Source organism: Dromaius novaehollandiae, chromosome 1 (genome assembly GCF_036370855.1).
Source record: "Dromaius novaehollandiae isolate bDroNov1 chromosome 1, bDroNov1.hap1, whole genome shotgun sequence".
NCBI classification, from domain to species: Eukaryota; Metazoa; Chordata; class Aves; order Casuariiformes; family Dromaiidae; genus Dromaius; species Dromaius novaehollandiae.
Window position 1 is genome coordinate 191256669 of NC_088098.1, and position 16683 is coordinate 191273351.

The following is a 16683-nucleotide window of genomic DNA, read 5'->3' on the forward strand; positions in this document are numbered from 1 at the left end:
GCTTGGTCTACACTGATGTTCTTCCTATATTACATGTCAAATATGACTGATACCTAACAAAAAAAGCTTACCAATATCAAAACAATTTACAAGCATCTTACTAAGTACATTTTACGACTGATAACAAGCTGCTTTACCAAATAGGAAAGATATGTTTAGATTTTAGAATCCATAGTGACAGAAACACATAATGCGCACAAAGTACTACAAAGATTATTTATTGTTCCTTTTTATGTTTTTTATATATATATAAATATATATAAAAACTTACAACACAAAATGTCAAATACTTTATGATATCAGTGTTATTACCTAAATAAGTGTAGTAAATATTAGTCATCATTTGAAATTATTTTACTCAGCCTTCTTCTACATAAACATCAAATTATCTCAGTTTCAAATTGTGTTTAACCATGATAGCCTTTCTAAAACTTTACTGCATCTTTAGACAGGAAAGGAAACTTCCTATTTGTTATATTCTAGTACCAGGTGTTTTTTTCAGGTATTCAGCCAATAATTTTGCAGACAGTAATTAGAAGCAATTAATCTTGTTCATTCTAATTATACAGTGGCATTACCTTAATAGAAACTATGAACTCTGCCCTTAAAATCAGTGTTCTGTAGAATTCCATGTAATAAGAATCTTTCCGCTTGAAATGAATCTCAAATTGACTGTCACTTGTTGATTAAAAGGTCAGAGGACAGAGTTTTTCATTTGTTGTCAAAATCTAACTAAGAAAATGACAAAGGAACAAACAGCTTCAACTTTCTTTTTGTTCATATCATTTATTGAAGTAAAGGAAAACCCAGAATTTTACAATTAAGTTTTAGAGTTGGAAAATGTTTATTCTCAAATATCACTTTCAGAAGAGTTTTCCTCTATGTGCTTACTTCATGCCAACTCAGAAAGGCATTTTGTACTTCTATAACATCTGCCACTATTATCTGAATATCCTTTTGGAACATGATTATTGCACAGGACAGTTATATTTGTAACAATCTCAATAAGACACAAAATGCAACAGAGTAAGATTTTGCCAAATATATTAAATTACAAAATAATATTACTAGTCCAAAAAAAACAGCAGTATTAATTTCTCTAATTAAAATACACATTTGAGAGTTTACCTCAGGCAATTTATAAACAAGTACTTTACCTGAACACAAACATTTCTGTGAATTTTACATGGTTCCCTTGTAACACACAGTAACAAAACAAGACTTTTACAAAGAAAAAGAATTAGTTTACTGAAAAAGGAATGACATATTTGACCAATACGTATATATTCCCAAATTATGATGCAACCCTTTTCAGCTGATGGCACTTCATTTGAGGAGATCGGATCTCAAATTCTCTGAAACTGTGTTTAATTTAACTTCACTAAATGTCAAATGAAATTTTAACACAGATATCTCTGTATTTTCCTTTATCTAAAATAACTTCAGCATCTTACAATTACTTTGGAACATTTGGCAGCTATTCACTTATTTCAGTAATAAATCCCCGAAATTTCCCTTCTATTTGAGCTAAATATTAGAACATGGGACAAACTGTTCTTCTGAATGTGGGAGTATGTATCATGGTTTAGAGAAAAAATGTTTAGCACTCAGTAAAGAACAATTTCTTTGTAGCAAAATCATAAACATCTCTCCTTTCCACCGAGTAGGCTCAAAATACAGAATATTTTAGATCTCTTGATCGTGGTTGTGGGCTTGCCCTTCTGGTTTCAGTAACACTTTTGGAGAGGTCCATCTTTCATTCAAGAAAGTAACATGGAACCAGCCCATTCTTCTACTTGTCAAACAAGAATGAGTGTATGATTTAATACATTTTAAACAAGACAGTGAAACCTTATCTCTATTTAAAGAAAGATCAAACCCTAGGGAGTCATTTTTGATAGCTTTAAGAAGGCCAATTCATTAGCTGAGTTCCAAAATAAATACAACTTGGCTGCATGGTAATGTCACTTATTCCAAAGCTTTCAGTAGTTGTTAAGAACTCCCAACTCGATCTCTGGGAATAATCCGTAGATCTGAACCATGCTTTAGAAATACATTTCCTAAACAAAGAAAGAAAGAAAGTTGGTCATGCCTAAGTTAGACAGGATACACATATATTAAATAAAAGCCTTTCAGGAAAAATGTTACCGCAAAAGGCATACACGTTTAAAGGACAATAATATCATGAGGTCAGTGTTTAACATCTTTGTAGTAATTTCTCCAATATATCAGAAATGTATTATGTTCTCACAGAATTTTACCTTGTCCCTTCTGTATCTCCTCCCTCCAAAGAACTCTTCTTGAATTCTCTGGAGAGAAGTAAAGTAAATAAAAGTACCAAACCCAATCTCATAAGTAAAAATATCAGACCCAGAGTCTTACATTATAAGCTTATAAGCTCTGGTCTTTCAAACTTTGCAGTTCTATACTTGAATATACCTGATTTTGCTCACGTTATAATAATTTCAAGACCAGGAAATCAAGTTTTACTTCTCCATAATTATTTAAGTCATTCATGAATATACTCATTCTTAATTCTCTCTGTGGTTGAACTCTCATCTGCTTCTAATTTCAGAACCACAGCTGTACCTGCCTTTTAGAAAGGCTCCGCTGTTGTTCAAAACATGTCAGTCTTACTATGGCATGAATAATTCTTGGACTTGTTACTGTATAGTCCTAATCATGATAGCCTTTTCAGGAAGGGAAGGTACAGAAGTTAGAAGTATCTAAAACCTACAGCTCTAGAAAATTTTGCGCATGTATTCAGGATTGTCATTAAATGCTATTTTCTTCTATTAAATGTGTAACATTTGAAAATGAAACCACACTGTTAAACATGTGATGCATTATTTAATTAATGTATGAGTTATACTTTTTAAATTAACTTCATACTGTTATTACAATAGCTTTATGTTATTACATAAAACATACTATATGGATGTCTACAATACTGAGTTTTAATAATATCTACCTATACCCATTCATCTCCATGTTGTCTTGTAAAAATAGAACCATCATTTCTCTCTCCCAAACACCCCATTTCATGGATGCATAGTGCTTTCATAACAAAGATTACGATATTTAACATTTGTTTAATTTATTAATATAGTGGAACAAAACTCCCCTTTTTTCAAACTTCACATTTCTGACACATGGATCAGGACCAACACTATTCTACTTACTCAACATAACGAGGATTAGAAAATCCAGTCAAGGAATATCATCACAAGATATTTCTTTTTTTAGAGTTCTCCTAAAACCACATATTGAAGAGACTGTTCAAGCCCATTAGGGCTCGAACACAAATCCCTCACAAAATCTGTTTCTGGCAAGCCAGAGAACTAAGCTTACTAACCTAGATGAAAAGTATCTGTGTTACAATGTCCACTGTAAAATTCTAAAATTTTAAAACAGGCCACAGATACATCTCACACAGACAACAGTTCACCTCTCAGTGCATTTCCATCATTAAGATCACAGTGGTTTTATTAAAGTTATGGCATACTATTCCCTGAACTACCGAGGCTTTCAAAGTGAAATCAATACTGTACAGGAATTAAGTGTTAAACCTTGCTTTTTCAGCTTTCATTTCCCCTGTTTTGCAGAATCACATGGGAAGAATGAAATTGAGGAATGAAGCATTACTTTTGCTCAGAAAGGTCATGAAATAACGGAACAGCACAAAACTTTGAAATCTACAAGGATTTTTAAGATTTTATTCCTGTATCTTCTTATTTTGGGAAGCTTTTGAAGACTAAAATGACTGCTCAATCTACAAGAACCTTAAGAAACAAAAAAAGTGTTTAAAATGCAAGTTTCACACCAAGTTTCTGGGACAGTAACTAATATGGCTGAATATGATGTTGTATCTAAATTACCACATGCACTTGTAATCTAAGGATGAATATACTCATCACTATAGTAAGTCCTGGGTTGATTTGTTCCCTCGCCCTTCTCCCCCAGTTTATGGGCAACACCACACAGCAGTGCCAGGGCAATGGTACCTTCTACATTTAAAAGTCCATGTGTCTAGTTTTCCACTTGCAGGTAAGATTGTGGTGAAAAATATTTTACACCTAGATGCTTTTGATTTACCTGATCTGTTCTGTAGTACAATTCCTCAACATTTACCAGCACTTTGGAGAGCTAAAGCTAGTCAACTGGAGATGTGAATTCAATGAGCGTAACTTGACGCACACTGAACTGCCATTTGGGTGCTTTCATTCAGGAGTAAAGTAGTTCTAGCTCCATTTGCTTCAAAGCATTAAGCTGCAACTATCTTGGGCTCCATAATACAAAATGAGAGTATGCTTTTGGGGAAGAGAAGAAATTGCATAAGCATGCTTTAACTTAGGCAAATCAGTTAGTCAGTTGCTTAAGTGTCCTTGAATGGTCATGTAAAGATGTGGCCTTGCAGGATGGTGATGATCAAGTACATAATCTATATTATTATCATCTATTTCTTTATCATTTGTTTTTAAAACACTTGATCACGATGGGGACAGTGTCATGTGGGGAAACTGACTGGGGCAGTACACCTGTCAAACCAAAAAGCAGGTGTCCTAAGGTGAGCTCCAGCAGGACAGAAACCCCTGTGGAACAAAAGGGCAAAAGCTCACTTGATCTTGATTTTCAGATATTGTCGACAGAACCACAGACCTCAGAATTAGGTCACTACACTCAAGTGGATCTTTTTACATCTCCAAGAAGTTCCCAAAGCCAGTGTCAAGCAACTGCTCTTCTTATATGCTCTACAGGGTTTTACTTTATATTATTTATCTTTCATTGCTAAGTACACTGATAATACCTCACTTTCTGATTTTCTTTTTAGGTCCAAAAAAATAGATAATGTCTGGCAGACACATAGGGCACAAAGGAACGAGACCTGGCAGAGACTCCATGCAAACAACAAAGAAGTGGCAAGAAAGTCTCCATTAACTGTTGATCACATTTACAAGCAGGAATATTCACAAGCAGGATGACTGTGTTCGAGAAACACCAAAGCCATTTTTATTACATCTTAGTAGAAAGTTATCACCATTTTTTCCCCAACAAGATATTCCATCCCACCATAACTTATGTCTCAAGTGGGTCATGGTTAGATTACATATTACCATGATAATTTCAAAATGAATTTACAGTGTAACTTTTAAAAAACAAGTCTGGTCAACAGAAGACTTTCTGGACTACTACCAGTACCATTCAAAATCGGTACTAGGTATCCACACAATCCAGGAGGTGATGGGCCAAGGTTTTATACTTCTCTGTGACAGAAGCAACCTCTTGACTCATGGCAGGCCTCCACATGTAAGTCACAGGTTCCTCATCTAGCAACTTCTTGACGAGAACAAGAGAGCTACACACGAGAATGCTCTTCTTGTTTTGAAAACATGCTACCCATCGATCCTGCACTGAGTATTTAAATGTGCCTTTTCAGGATTGCTGAAGTACCAAATACTACTGGACTAGGTATAGGGGGTAAAAAGAATATGGCTAGTTCTTGCTATTTTAGTATGCTATTTTACAACTGCACTGAATAACTAAGGTCTGAAGATCACAAATGCCTTTTTCTTTCAGAGACTCAAATAACCAAATGTTGAACAATAATTATACGGAATTAACATATTATACACAACACTGACTATAGTTTCCAATTACTGGGTAATACTTCCCCCATTTGAGAAATCAAAGCTTAAAATATACAATACAACAATCCGGACTGCCATGAATTAATTTTAAAGAAAAATAATTGAGCTTTTTAATATCGGTCTCCATAAATAACAGCTTACCTGCTGTCTGTGCAGGGTTTATTCCTATTCCATCTAGAAAATAATTAAATTTTTTATTGGTGAGGGGAAGGGGAGAAATAGAAGGGAAAGAAAAAACAAACATCAGGACAGTTTGTTATACTAAACTGACAGCTCAAAAATACAACATGCTAAACAATAACCTATATAATTAATTACATCAGTCCTTTGAGTAGCTATTTCCTATAATGAAAACCAGTCTCATTAAAGTGCTGACAAGAAAACTTCAGCAAAGAAAACCCAAGTCATATGCTAGGACAAAAATCACTCAAATTAATAATATTAGCGGTTTAATCCCTTGCACAAGCAGTATAAATAATGATGCAATATCATGTCCAGTTTGCACTCTGTACAGTTTGTAAAAGAAAAGATGTTTCTGCTTTTATCAGTATCTCTTAACTGGAAGTACAATATAAAAATTATACTCTTACCATTTGTTATAATGGCACTTGTTGCTGCAGGAACTTTGAACTAAAGGAAATAACAGTAGAACAAAATAACATAAGAGACATAATTAAAGTTGAAAATATAGGGGGAATACTCAAACTAATTATAATTTTAGTTGGTTTGGGTAAAAAAAAAATATTTTTATTCATTAGACAAAATATAAAGTTAAGTATTCCCAAAGTTAAGAAAAACTAGCTTTGATCATGCTATATACAAAGGAGCAACTGAAAAAACAGAAATGAACTTCTGGAAAGTGTACCTGTTATGTCAAACACTGTGAACAAGTACTACGTAGAGAGAAGGCTAAGAATGCAGATGCCAAAATCTCCTGGAATAAAACTGAGCAACATAAAATCTTAAACCTGAAACACATGTATATCCTCATATGCATACAGACTTTACACTTGAGCACTCTTGACATATATAAGCATTTGCAAAACCAAAAGTTAATGCAAGAACATTACATGTTTGAGGGAAAAAGATTTATCTGCTGTAAAAACAGAATCTGCATTGAGAGAATATCTTTCATCATACAAAATCAATTCTGTGAGTACTTAGTAGCATCCATTGCCATCACAAAGATCATCACAATGAGAACTTCCTGTTGCCCTGACTGTGGACAGAGGAGAGTTAGCTAGAATTAACTTGAGCTAATCTTGGATAATTTTAACCAATTTCCTGTTTTTCTCCTTGGCTCTGTTTGGACCTCTCCAACTGCATCTTTCCAAGACAAACCCTAGCCAAAGTTACGGGGAAAGAGTTCATTCCGGGATCTGCTGGAAAGGCAGAGGAAGCACTAATAGGACTGCATCCCATCTGGCTCCCTCATCAGGTTTCTGACGCCAGCCTGAGCAGGCTCCGTACCCTCAACTACCATCATGTGTCTTCACGCTACCCCTCTCCCCATATGCATCATATGCAGTGAGTTTCACAGTATGAGCCCTACTCAGGTGGGGCTGCATTGCACACAAGCTTCAAATTATTTCAGAAGATCTGAACTGGGATGAGGAAGCCAAAAATAATGATGTCTTAGTACTAGAGAGAGCCAAATTGAGCCCAGAGAAAAATACTGCCCTCTGTACTATGGACAAGACCAGTCAGAATAGAAGGGTAAGCAGTCTGGGTGCAAGTTAATCAGTGCCACTTGGTCTGAGGACCAGAGGTTGCTCCTTCACATTTTTTTTACGTAGCACAATGAAAAGCCTCTAAGGTAACAGGCTGATGTCTCAGCAATCAGCAAGTATCTGTGCATCCTCCTCTCTATGTTGCATAAGAAAAAGGAGTTAACTAAGGAGTTACTAAATGTTTCCCAGGAAGATGTGCAGAGTTCTCCCATCTGCTAAGCATGTCGCTTAAGCCATACTTTTCAATGATAGTCATTAACTGCTTTCCTCATTTTCTGATTGCTCAACTAAAGATTTTGAGGTCTGATCTGCAGAAACTCTTTGCATTCACAATATCTAAAGCTTATGGTAACTGTGCTTGAATGCAGTACTTAATTCTTAGCCTATTGGAAAACAGTTTTTTTTTTTTTTTTTAAAATCTCCAGACATACAAAATCAGAAGAAACCTTTTCACTTAATCTCTCTTAGCTTTTTATCCACAACAGGTATATAATGTCACTCTCTCATCTTGCAGGCTAGAATGAAAACATTAATATTGGCAAAAAGATGATCATAAATTAGTTACCAGTGTCATTGTAGAAAGGTCTATGAAGAAAGTAATAAATCCGTTTTCTGACCAAGAATTGAATAATGAACTTGATAAAATAGGGGCTACATATTTAACAGTAAGAACATAAAAAATAACATGCTATCTCATAATAGCTAATGCATACATATCATACACTGAAGAAAGATAAAGCCTTCATTCTAAAAATCACTAACTTCGGGTTTCTTGACTTAGCAACAATCTTTTAACAGATTTTATTACATAACAGGAGAAAATAAGTTTATAAGGTTTGAACACTGAGGTATTATTAATGTCAATCATATTAAATCCTGTTTTCTGGAATGAGTTCATCTCCAGTTCAAAAAGTAAAGGAATAAAATGCAAAGAAAACCCCAAACAAGCTAGCAAACATTTGGTTAATTTAATACTTTAGTTATTTTTCAACAAACAGGTTTCTAATGTAAATAGGTGATACCATTATCTTTCATCCTACCTCATCCGACAGAAACCCCAAGTAATTTCTAGAATGTTGAGTGCCTCTGCTCATTTTTTCCTCCATCTCTTTTGATATACGACAATGCATGAAAGGGATGGATCATTCACAGCAGAAGAATGGACATTTGCACTCATTTTGTGCCATTTTGCTTTTCAGGAGGAGAACATATCTGATGCAGTCACTCTAGGTGCACATGAGAACTGTGTGGCAGTCATCCAGGAAAACAGTCAAAGATCCAGTAGTTAAGATATGCTTATTGTTTCATAAGATACAGTATTAAAAGAGGATGAAACACTTATTTTAGTCCAAAATACTGCGCCAAACAACAATAGTGTTTACTACATTCAGTTGTTGGCTATGTATTCGCTACAGTGAGAAAGATCACAAGTATAACATACAAATGGAAACTACCACTAGAAACAATCACACATAATTTGGGTGCAACATGATTTACTACTACATGCCTAATATTTTTTTTGACCTTAAATAGAAAATCCTTCCTGTGCTTGCTAAGCATACATTTCCAACGCTGAAAACGCATAAGCTTTTTATGATAGGAAGTTAAATGGATGCTCAACTGGCAAAGAAATACCATATTTAGCTTATAATCCCTGGCTGGCTCTGAAATCAGAACAGGTAACAAGTAAAAAACCCAAACTCGCACATTTTTAAAAAGAGCTTATGTCCACTTCAAAAGGCTTATGAATCAATAACTGAGGCTACTTCCTGCAGTGCTAGGAAATACATTTGTCAATATCTACAATCAAATTATAAGTAAAAGAGGACAATCTTATGCCAGCAATTATATCCCTTTCTTTTTAAAAAGATGATAAAAATCTCCTACAGCAATAAATTCATCTTCTTTTGGAGCAATAAAAGCAGAAAAGTGTATTAAAATACAGCATTTTAGCACCAATCAATCAACAATGACATTAAAATAAAAAATAATAGTTTTAAAAACATGTATATTTATGAGGCAATAAGATTCAACTTTATTTACTGGAAATTGATGACAATTTTGGTAATAAAAACCTCTCTTACATTTGTGGAATTAAGTATTGCGCAAATGTATACTCAGGGAATATGTACTAAATAACTGATAGGTAAATAAAAAAAAAAACCACCAATAGGTACCACAAATTCTAAAAGAAAACATCAACACTGCCACAATATATTGTGACAATTGTGAAGAAATCTATAAATAGATACAAACTGAAAAGAACAGTGTTCCCTATACTCTGTATTTCAATGAACATTTTTATATAGTCTGTAAGACACACGGAAAAAAAAGAACTCAAAGAAAGAATTAAATTTGCATTACACAAACATATTCAAATACGTAAGCTGGGAAGGGCTGAGACTGCTACAAACTATAAAAGTTCCTGAGAGCCTCCCATATCTAATACAGTTTTCTTTCATTTCCAACTGTGCAAACTTTCAGTTGGGTACATTGAACTTTCACATGTTATATGACAAGCTGGAGATGATAGAAAGATCTTTGTTATGCTTTTCATGCATTTCCAAAAAAAGACTGAAGGAATACATATTGTTTTGCTCAATGAAAATAATTCAGAAAACTTTTCTTGGAGAAAACTGTAACCATCCAAACCACTGCGATTGAAACGTGAAATACAGTATGAACATTCTACATCATAGCTAAAGTTCTACTGTTCCAGAGAAATTCTGATTTGAAAACTGTAAGACTCTGAAATTTGGACAAACTATAAGACTCTGAAAAAGAAGTTAATAGAAGTTTGCTAAGGCTTAACAGCCAAAAGCTCCCAAGATTAAGTCGTACTTTGCCCCCCGAGCTCTAGACACTCAGGACACTGTCAGTCCTCTTAGCCTGAAGACCAACTAACAAACATCTTTGCTCCAAATCCAGGCTATGATATCAACCTTTCTCTATATGTTTTGTACAAGATGCTGTGAAACTGTGTTCTGGATCATGATGTGGTATGATAAGTTAATGCCAAACTATTCAGCTGAAGGAACATGAAACATGTAGAAAGACAGAAATTCTGCTGAAGGAACATGAAACATGTAGAAAGACAGAAATTCTTTCTCCTTCCTTTCAACACCAGATTCAGAGACAATAAAGGGCTTGAATTAAAAATTACATAAAGTACACTCTTCCCCCAGAATGAAGCTAAGAATGTTTTTTTGCCCTTCTGTTTACAAAGCATTTTGTCCTGCCTTGTCTCACAGACATGTAAAAAGCTTCAGTAACACATCAGCAATGACAACTAAAACCAGCATTATATTCTGAAAAAATCAATTATATGTTTGTTTCATTAATTTATATTTATGACTAACACAAGCTGATACAAAAGCCTAAGTGCTTTAACACTGTTTTTTTTGGGGGGGGGGGGGGGGCATTCTTTGTAGTTTCCTAAAAAAAACCCAACCAACCAACCAACCAAAAAACCCCACCTATATGCATTTAATGCAATTACACAAGTGAGCACTAACAATAACAGGCTCTTTTCCATTCCATCACACATTCTCCATTTTTCTTTCAAGCATCCAAAAAACATCTACAATTATTCTATAAAAATGGGCTGATCCATAGTCCTCTGGGGTCCCATGGACACTCAAAATATTCATGTCAACTAAAGAAATGTTTTATTAAATATGAATATTTAAATAATCCCTCTCTAAATCCACTTCACAGAGAACCACATCACCGACTGTAATGTTGCAGTTTTATAAGATGAAGTTAACAGGTTTGACAGCAACTCTCCCACCAGGAGAAGTGTCCCCTCACCTCTGGTATCTCAAGCTGCTCAGTCTCACCCCAGTCTTCCTTGTTCCCTCATACCACCCATTAACATCCAGCATCTAAGGCACGATTCCAGATCAGAGAAAAAAATGCGTGTGAAGATTAATCCAGCAAGAAAAAAGGTTTAACTCACACTGTTTCTCCAAACTGGGTCTCTATGTGGCAGTATGCATTCTTATGCTGGCATGCTCAAACGGGTGACAGAACAGAAGAAAGCAAGAGCCAGGGTTGCTTTTGGAGGATATGACACCTTACAGCAGCTTAAGCTGCTTGTAGACTATGGTATTAAAATGAGTCTCACACAGAGAATGAAGTAAACTTAATTGACTGATATAGCTGCATTAGTTTAGACCATAAAATATAATGTCAAAACCCACAGTAAAAAAAAAAAGGCAATTAAACCAGCAAATGTCTTTTTAAGGTATATACTACAATTTCACTGCTTTAACAAATTAGACTTTAAATATCCCAAGATTTTACATACTTATCTTAAGAAAACAGAGAGTGAAGGTACAGACTCTGTTAAAACTTTTTGCCAACTAAACAATAAAAACAACTGTGCTTTTGAGCGATTTTTACTATTTAGCCCTACATGAACATCTCTCAACCTTTGTACATTCAACCTGAAACAAACAGAATATGTCTCTTCAAGCACACTTTACAGGCAATTTAGGAACTCGATTTTGGATTCCATGTGAAAGATCAAACACAGAGACGCCAAGAATATGGTATGCAGATCTTATTTAATTCTTGTTTTGAACCCACCCCAAGTGCCTAATCTCAATGCCTTCTATAATCAGAAATTATATGCTTTGCATAATTGGAGCCTACTAGAGCTGTATGTGAGAAGAACTTAAAAATTTCCTGAGTAATTTTTAGGAATATTCTGAATAGTCTACAAAAGTTACTTAAAATATTAAACCTTCAGTAAGTGTTTTACTTATCTGTGTTCACTATCCCAGGTTTCTGTGCTAATGTAAAATTGTTTAGTTTAATTACAAAGAAAAACTGAATGTCTGTCTACATCTGCTGTTGACATATGTAAATTGTGTAAGAACTGCCAGATTTTGGATTCTGGAAGATTTGGTAGGTTCACGCAGATATCAGTAATGCTTGTATCCACACATATCTAACAACAGCATACTTTATGCTGAAGTAACCACTGTATTTTTCTAGTGAAAAGTTCTCATTTTCAGAAATACTGAAAGAGTTAAAAAACAATGTCGCCATTCTCTACTTACTTCTTCCGCAGCAAACTTCAGGACAGCTGTGAAAGGCGTACTTTCAGGCACGCTCAACCTGAAAATGACAATTTAAGTGAATATGTATCACGTGACTACTAAGCTGCACTGCAAACTACTTCAAACAACAACGTAAAGCTATATTTCACTTCACACAGGCGAAGAAGGCCGCCCTTCCCCTTCACGGCAAAGCACGGCGGAGGCGGCTGCGGCACGGAACGGCCACGGCCCGCAGGGCCCGCGAGCTCACGCTTGCGCTGCCGCCTGTTTGCCCGAGCCCCCCCCCACCCCGCGGCGCGGCCCTCCTCGCCGCACTCACACTTTGTAGGGCAGCCGCGGGTCCGAGGTGAGCGTCACTTTGAAGGTAACCTTCGACCTGCGGGGAGAGCACAGCGTGAGAGGCGCGGGAGGGCAGGGGAAGGGGCAGGGGCGTCGTGGCCCCGTCACTCACATGGTCCTGCCGCGCCAGGCCAGGCCTGGCCGAGCCGCCGCCGCCGCCGCCGCCGCTCCCCACCGACACGTCAGCCCCGACAGCCGCGCGACGGGGCCTTCGCGCCGTGCCCACCCGCCGGGCTGCCCGCGCCGCGCCTGAGCAAAGGGGAAAACGAGAAAAAGCGCTCCCGACCACTGCGGGGCACAGAGAGAGGGTGTCCTGTCCCGGCGCCGCAGGAACGCGGGGGGGGGGGGGCCGCGGCGGGGAGGAGGTGCCTCGGTGCATGGGGATACGATTTCTAACGAGGCCTTTGCGCGAGCCGCTCCGCGGCCTGCGGCGGCGAGGAGTCAGGGCGCAGGCGCGGGGCCTCGCGCTTCCGCCGGCGTCGCGGTGTGAAGTAAGCGGCCCCGAGGGGCAGCGGCCGCGGTCGAGCCAGGGCGGCGGTGGGGGGCTGCGCCGGCTGGCGGGGAACCTTTAAAAAGGGCCGAATCACCTCTCTTTTCAATAAAAGCGAAAAAAGGAATGCTGGGTTTGAATAGGACTTGTGTGTGCCTGTATGTATATGAGAAGTGTGTGTATATAAGCACGCATATGTATATACATGTGCACGTGTGACGTGGGGGGTTCGTCGTTCGGGCTGGTTCCTTGGGGTTCGAGTATGTCACAAAACAAATCCCAGATGTCCCACGGGTGCTCGTCAAAGCTACCCAGGGAAACACAGAAGCAAATAAAGCACCAGCTCCACTCAAAATCCAGCTGTTCACATGTTGCTTGCCATGGGGGTGGGGGAGGGCTAAGCGCTGAGTTTTTGTTTAGATGTTTTTGGATAGTGATGGATACTCTAATGGGCGAAAAAAAATTCCCATTTTGCTTGGCTTTGGCTTTTCACAAGCTAATTTCTTCTGAAGACTAAATAAGATTGCACAGAAATGAAGAGGGAGTAGCAAGCCACAAAGGGTATTTTTAATGGGTTTTTTTAGGCTTGTTCTTCTGTTGAAACAGATAAGGACCAAATTTCCAGTTGTTGGTATTATAAGTATTATTATTCTGGAAAAAATGCTTGGCCAGACTGGTATTATTTTTCCCCCAGCCTCTACCTTCTATAGGAAAGACAGCTTTCACTGTGGACTGAGCTGCTTGTTATCACTTCACACTTGCCAGACTGATCATGGGAAGCACTTTGACATGTCTACATCGGTTGGGGTCTCATTAGGGAATAAGGTAGTAGAAGAAATAACAGTAGAAGAGGCAACTGACACACTGGAGTCACCAGTTTCTTATCTAAGGACTGGCGTAATGCTCAGTTATGAAATTTAGTTTTTCACCCCTCTGTTGCTCTGATTTGGACATAGTCAGAACTGAGCTTTTCCAAAAAGGAACAAGAAAGAGCAACTCACTAGCAACTTGTATGATGGCATTACTATTTCCCAGTGTTTTCTGTATTTACTTTTATTTCGCCAAATTTATCTTTCACAACTGCATTACATTAGTGGTGCATCCTCGTTTTGTAATCCATTAGTGATCTCAGAGCTTTTTCATCGCCCTGCTTCTAAATAAAGAGAGCACACGTTAAGTTAAAAATAATTAAGTCATCTCTGAAAGCGTAACCTTGCACTTGTAAAGCTAAATGTTATTCCATTTTTATTCTTGCCCTCTCCAAAATCAGATAGTTATTTTTGTGTGATGTTATTATGCCTTGGGTTTATAAAACTCTGAGTCATCTGCAGCTTTCATTAATGCATTGCTGTTTTGTGTGCCAAGCTCATTAATGCAAATATGAAATAAAAGACTGATCCTTGTAGAACTTCATTACTTGCCTTTCACCCTAAGAACTTTCCCTCTGAACCGCTGGACCCAAAGCTCCAAGCTGAAGCTGGACTGCTTCTAGTACCAAAGTTGACTTGCTTAAAGACATTTTGAGTATATGTGTGCCATAATGCTGCTAAGAACAACCTAAATCCAGGCGGTGGTAGTCCTGCCTTCTGGCCATGTAGTCCTGTCCTCCGCTATGCATAGGAACCAGCACTCCCGTGACCAGGTGGAGAGTCAATTCAGAGAATTACTGATTTGGCAGAAAAAAAATAATATTTCCTTTTAGGTAGTTTTCATCTGTTTAGCTTTCTGAGCCGGCATAAGGAAAGACATGAGGAAGCACATCTGGGTAGCAGTACTATTGCATTCCACCTTAAATCAGCTTAACATGGAGCAGGCATCAAGAGCGGGATGGTATCTTTGTTAGCTGGAAACTTCAGAGGGCATTGAAGATTAAGTTCGGGATTTGAAGTGTTTACATAGAAATAAAACATGGCTGGTGCTGGAAATTTATAATTTCACCACACTGTCTAAACCTTTTCAGAAGGCTATCAGGGTTGTTATTTTTCTGAGAATTTACACTGAATAAAGAGGCAAAATGTGTATGATTTTTCTGTGTCGGCTGGGAGAGTTGACGGCACTTGCTCTCCCATGTGGAAACAAATCAGGGATGGGTTAGAGGTGACTGTTTTTCACTAATGGATTTATACACAACAAAATTCTCCTCAACTCCAGAAATATCCATTTCCAACAAAGCCTCTCCTCTTTCCCCTACATGAGTGAAACCAGGGAAGAGGCTGGGGTTATTTATTCAATTGTGTTCCCTACAGCTCTTATCCACACTTAAATATGTTGTGTGATAGCAATGAGACATAGCTTTTGCTTTTCTAGCTGTGTAGCTGACAATTAGAATGACAATTTGAGCAATTAAAACAAATGGGAACTTTGGCAATTTGTAAACACATTAGTAAAACAGAAAGCTTTTCAGTCAGAAAATATGTAAAAATCAGGAAATAACAAAATATATCCCTCTGAATGCTAAGATGTGACTGGTGAGCTGAAATGCCTCTGACAGCACTTCAGAGTAATCCTTGTAAATAGCATTGCAGGAGAGAAAAGTATTACAATACAGAGAAGCTATTCTTCTCACACACCTGTAATGTATAGATAGCCACCTACCTGGACCTAGTTTAATTGTGTTGAAAGGGGCAATAAACAGAACAGTAGCAAAGGAAATAGAATTTAAAAAGTACAACACTTTTGCCTTAATGAGGTCTGTTGATCACTGTTTAACTTCCTGAGCAGTATGATGACAAGCTTTTTTTCATATTGAAGGGTAAAATTGTTCTAGAAAGAGAAGAAACTCTTTTTCTTGAAATAAGGTGGAACATGTGAAATTACAAACTTTTTTTTTTTTTTTGGGGGGGGGGGGGGGGTGTTTTGCTGGTTCTTTTCCTGGGCAGTTACAGGTTGACATCCTGTACAGAGGCAGTAGATACTAGATACTTGTGGCCTGAATCCAATTTCTTAATTAAAAATGTTTGAGTTGTCATAACTACCATAATTATTTTATTTACATAAAATGCAGGAGTAAAAGTAGTCTTTGATAGTATTTTCTACCCACTTCCAGAGAAGTTAAAGATAATGTAGAGTACAATACACTGGAGAAATGTGTTTGAAGCAGTTTTTTCAAGCCTGTGCTCTCCTCTTGCCTCTTTTCTTATCATCCCTTATAATAGTCTCTAAGATACCTTATACTGGTGAGTATTAAATTGGAGGAGCCCTGTGATGCAGGCTGCAGAACTAGGAATCACAACACACTCCATATTCATCCAGCAACAAGTAAACGTGGCCACAGTTCAGAATCTGGTCATAAAAATTAAGCTGCAATGTTTTGATTTTTAAAAAACATTTCCCATGTTTCTGAAGCTCACAGCATGTCCAAAATAGGTTGGCTTTGAACCCTTACATGTGTTTCTAACATTAATGAGTGC

General features: G+C 37.4%; 1 protein-coding gene across 2 annotated transcripts; it reads right to left on the bottom strand.

Moving 5' to 3' along the window:
* Positions 1–202: 202 nt before the first annotated feature.
* UFM1 (ubiquitin fold modifier 1) lies at positions 203–13123 on the bottom strand. 2 transcript variants are annotated; one of them, XM_064504909.1, is made up of 7 exons: positions 12896–13123; positions 12764–12820; positions 12445–12502; positions 6239–6278; positions 5790–5822; positions 2262–2309; positions 203–2060 (listed from the first exon to the last, which is right to left on the bottom strand). In XM_064504909.1, coding segments are annotated over exons 1-7 (306 nt in total). In that variant the 5' UTR covers positions 12898–13123; the 3' UTR covers positions 203–1992. The 2 variants fall into 2 exon arrangements, with proteins under 2 accessions (XP_064360979.1, XP_025964190.1); XM_026108405.2 differs by lacking the exon at positions 2262–2309 and having other exon boundaries at positions 12896–13103.
* Positions 13124–16683: the final 3560 nt, after the last annotated feature.

Excerpts from the sequence above, each read along its gene's own strand:
- UFM1 (XM_064504909.1), bottom strand. Across the intron at positions 5,823-6,238 it reads AAGTGCCATTATAACAAATG|ATGGAATAGGAATAAACCCT; the intron begins GTAAGAGTATAA and ends ATTATTTTCTAG. Across the intron at positions 2,061-2,261 it reads GGAGATACAGAAGGGACAAG|GAAATGTATTTCTAAAGCAT; the intron begins GTAAAATTCTGT and ends TTCTTTGTTTAG.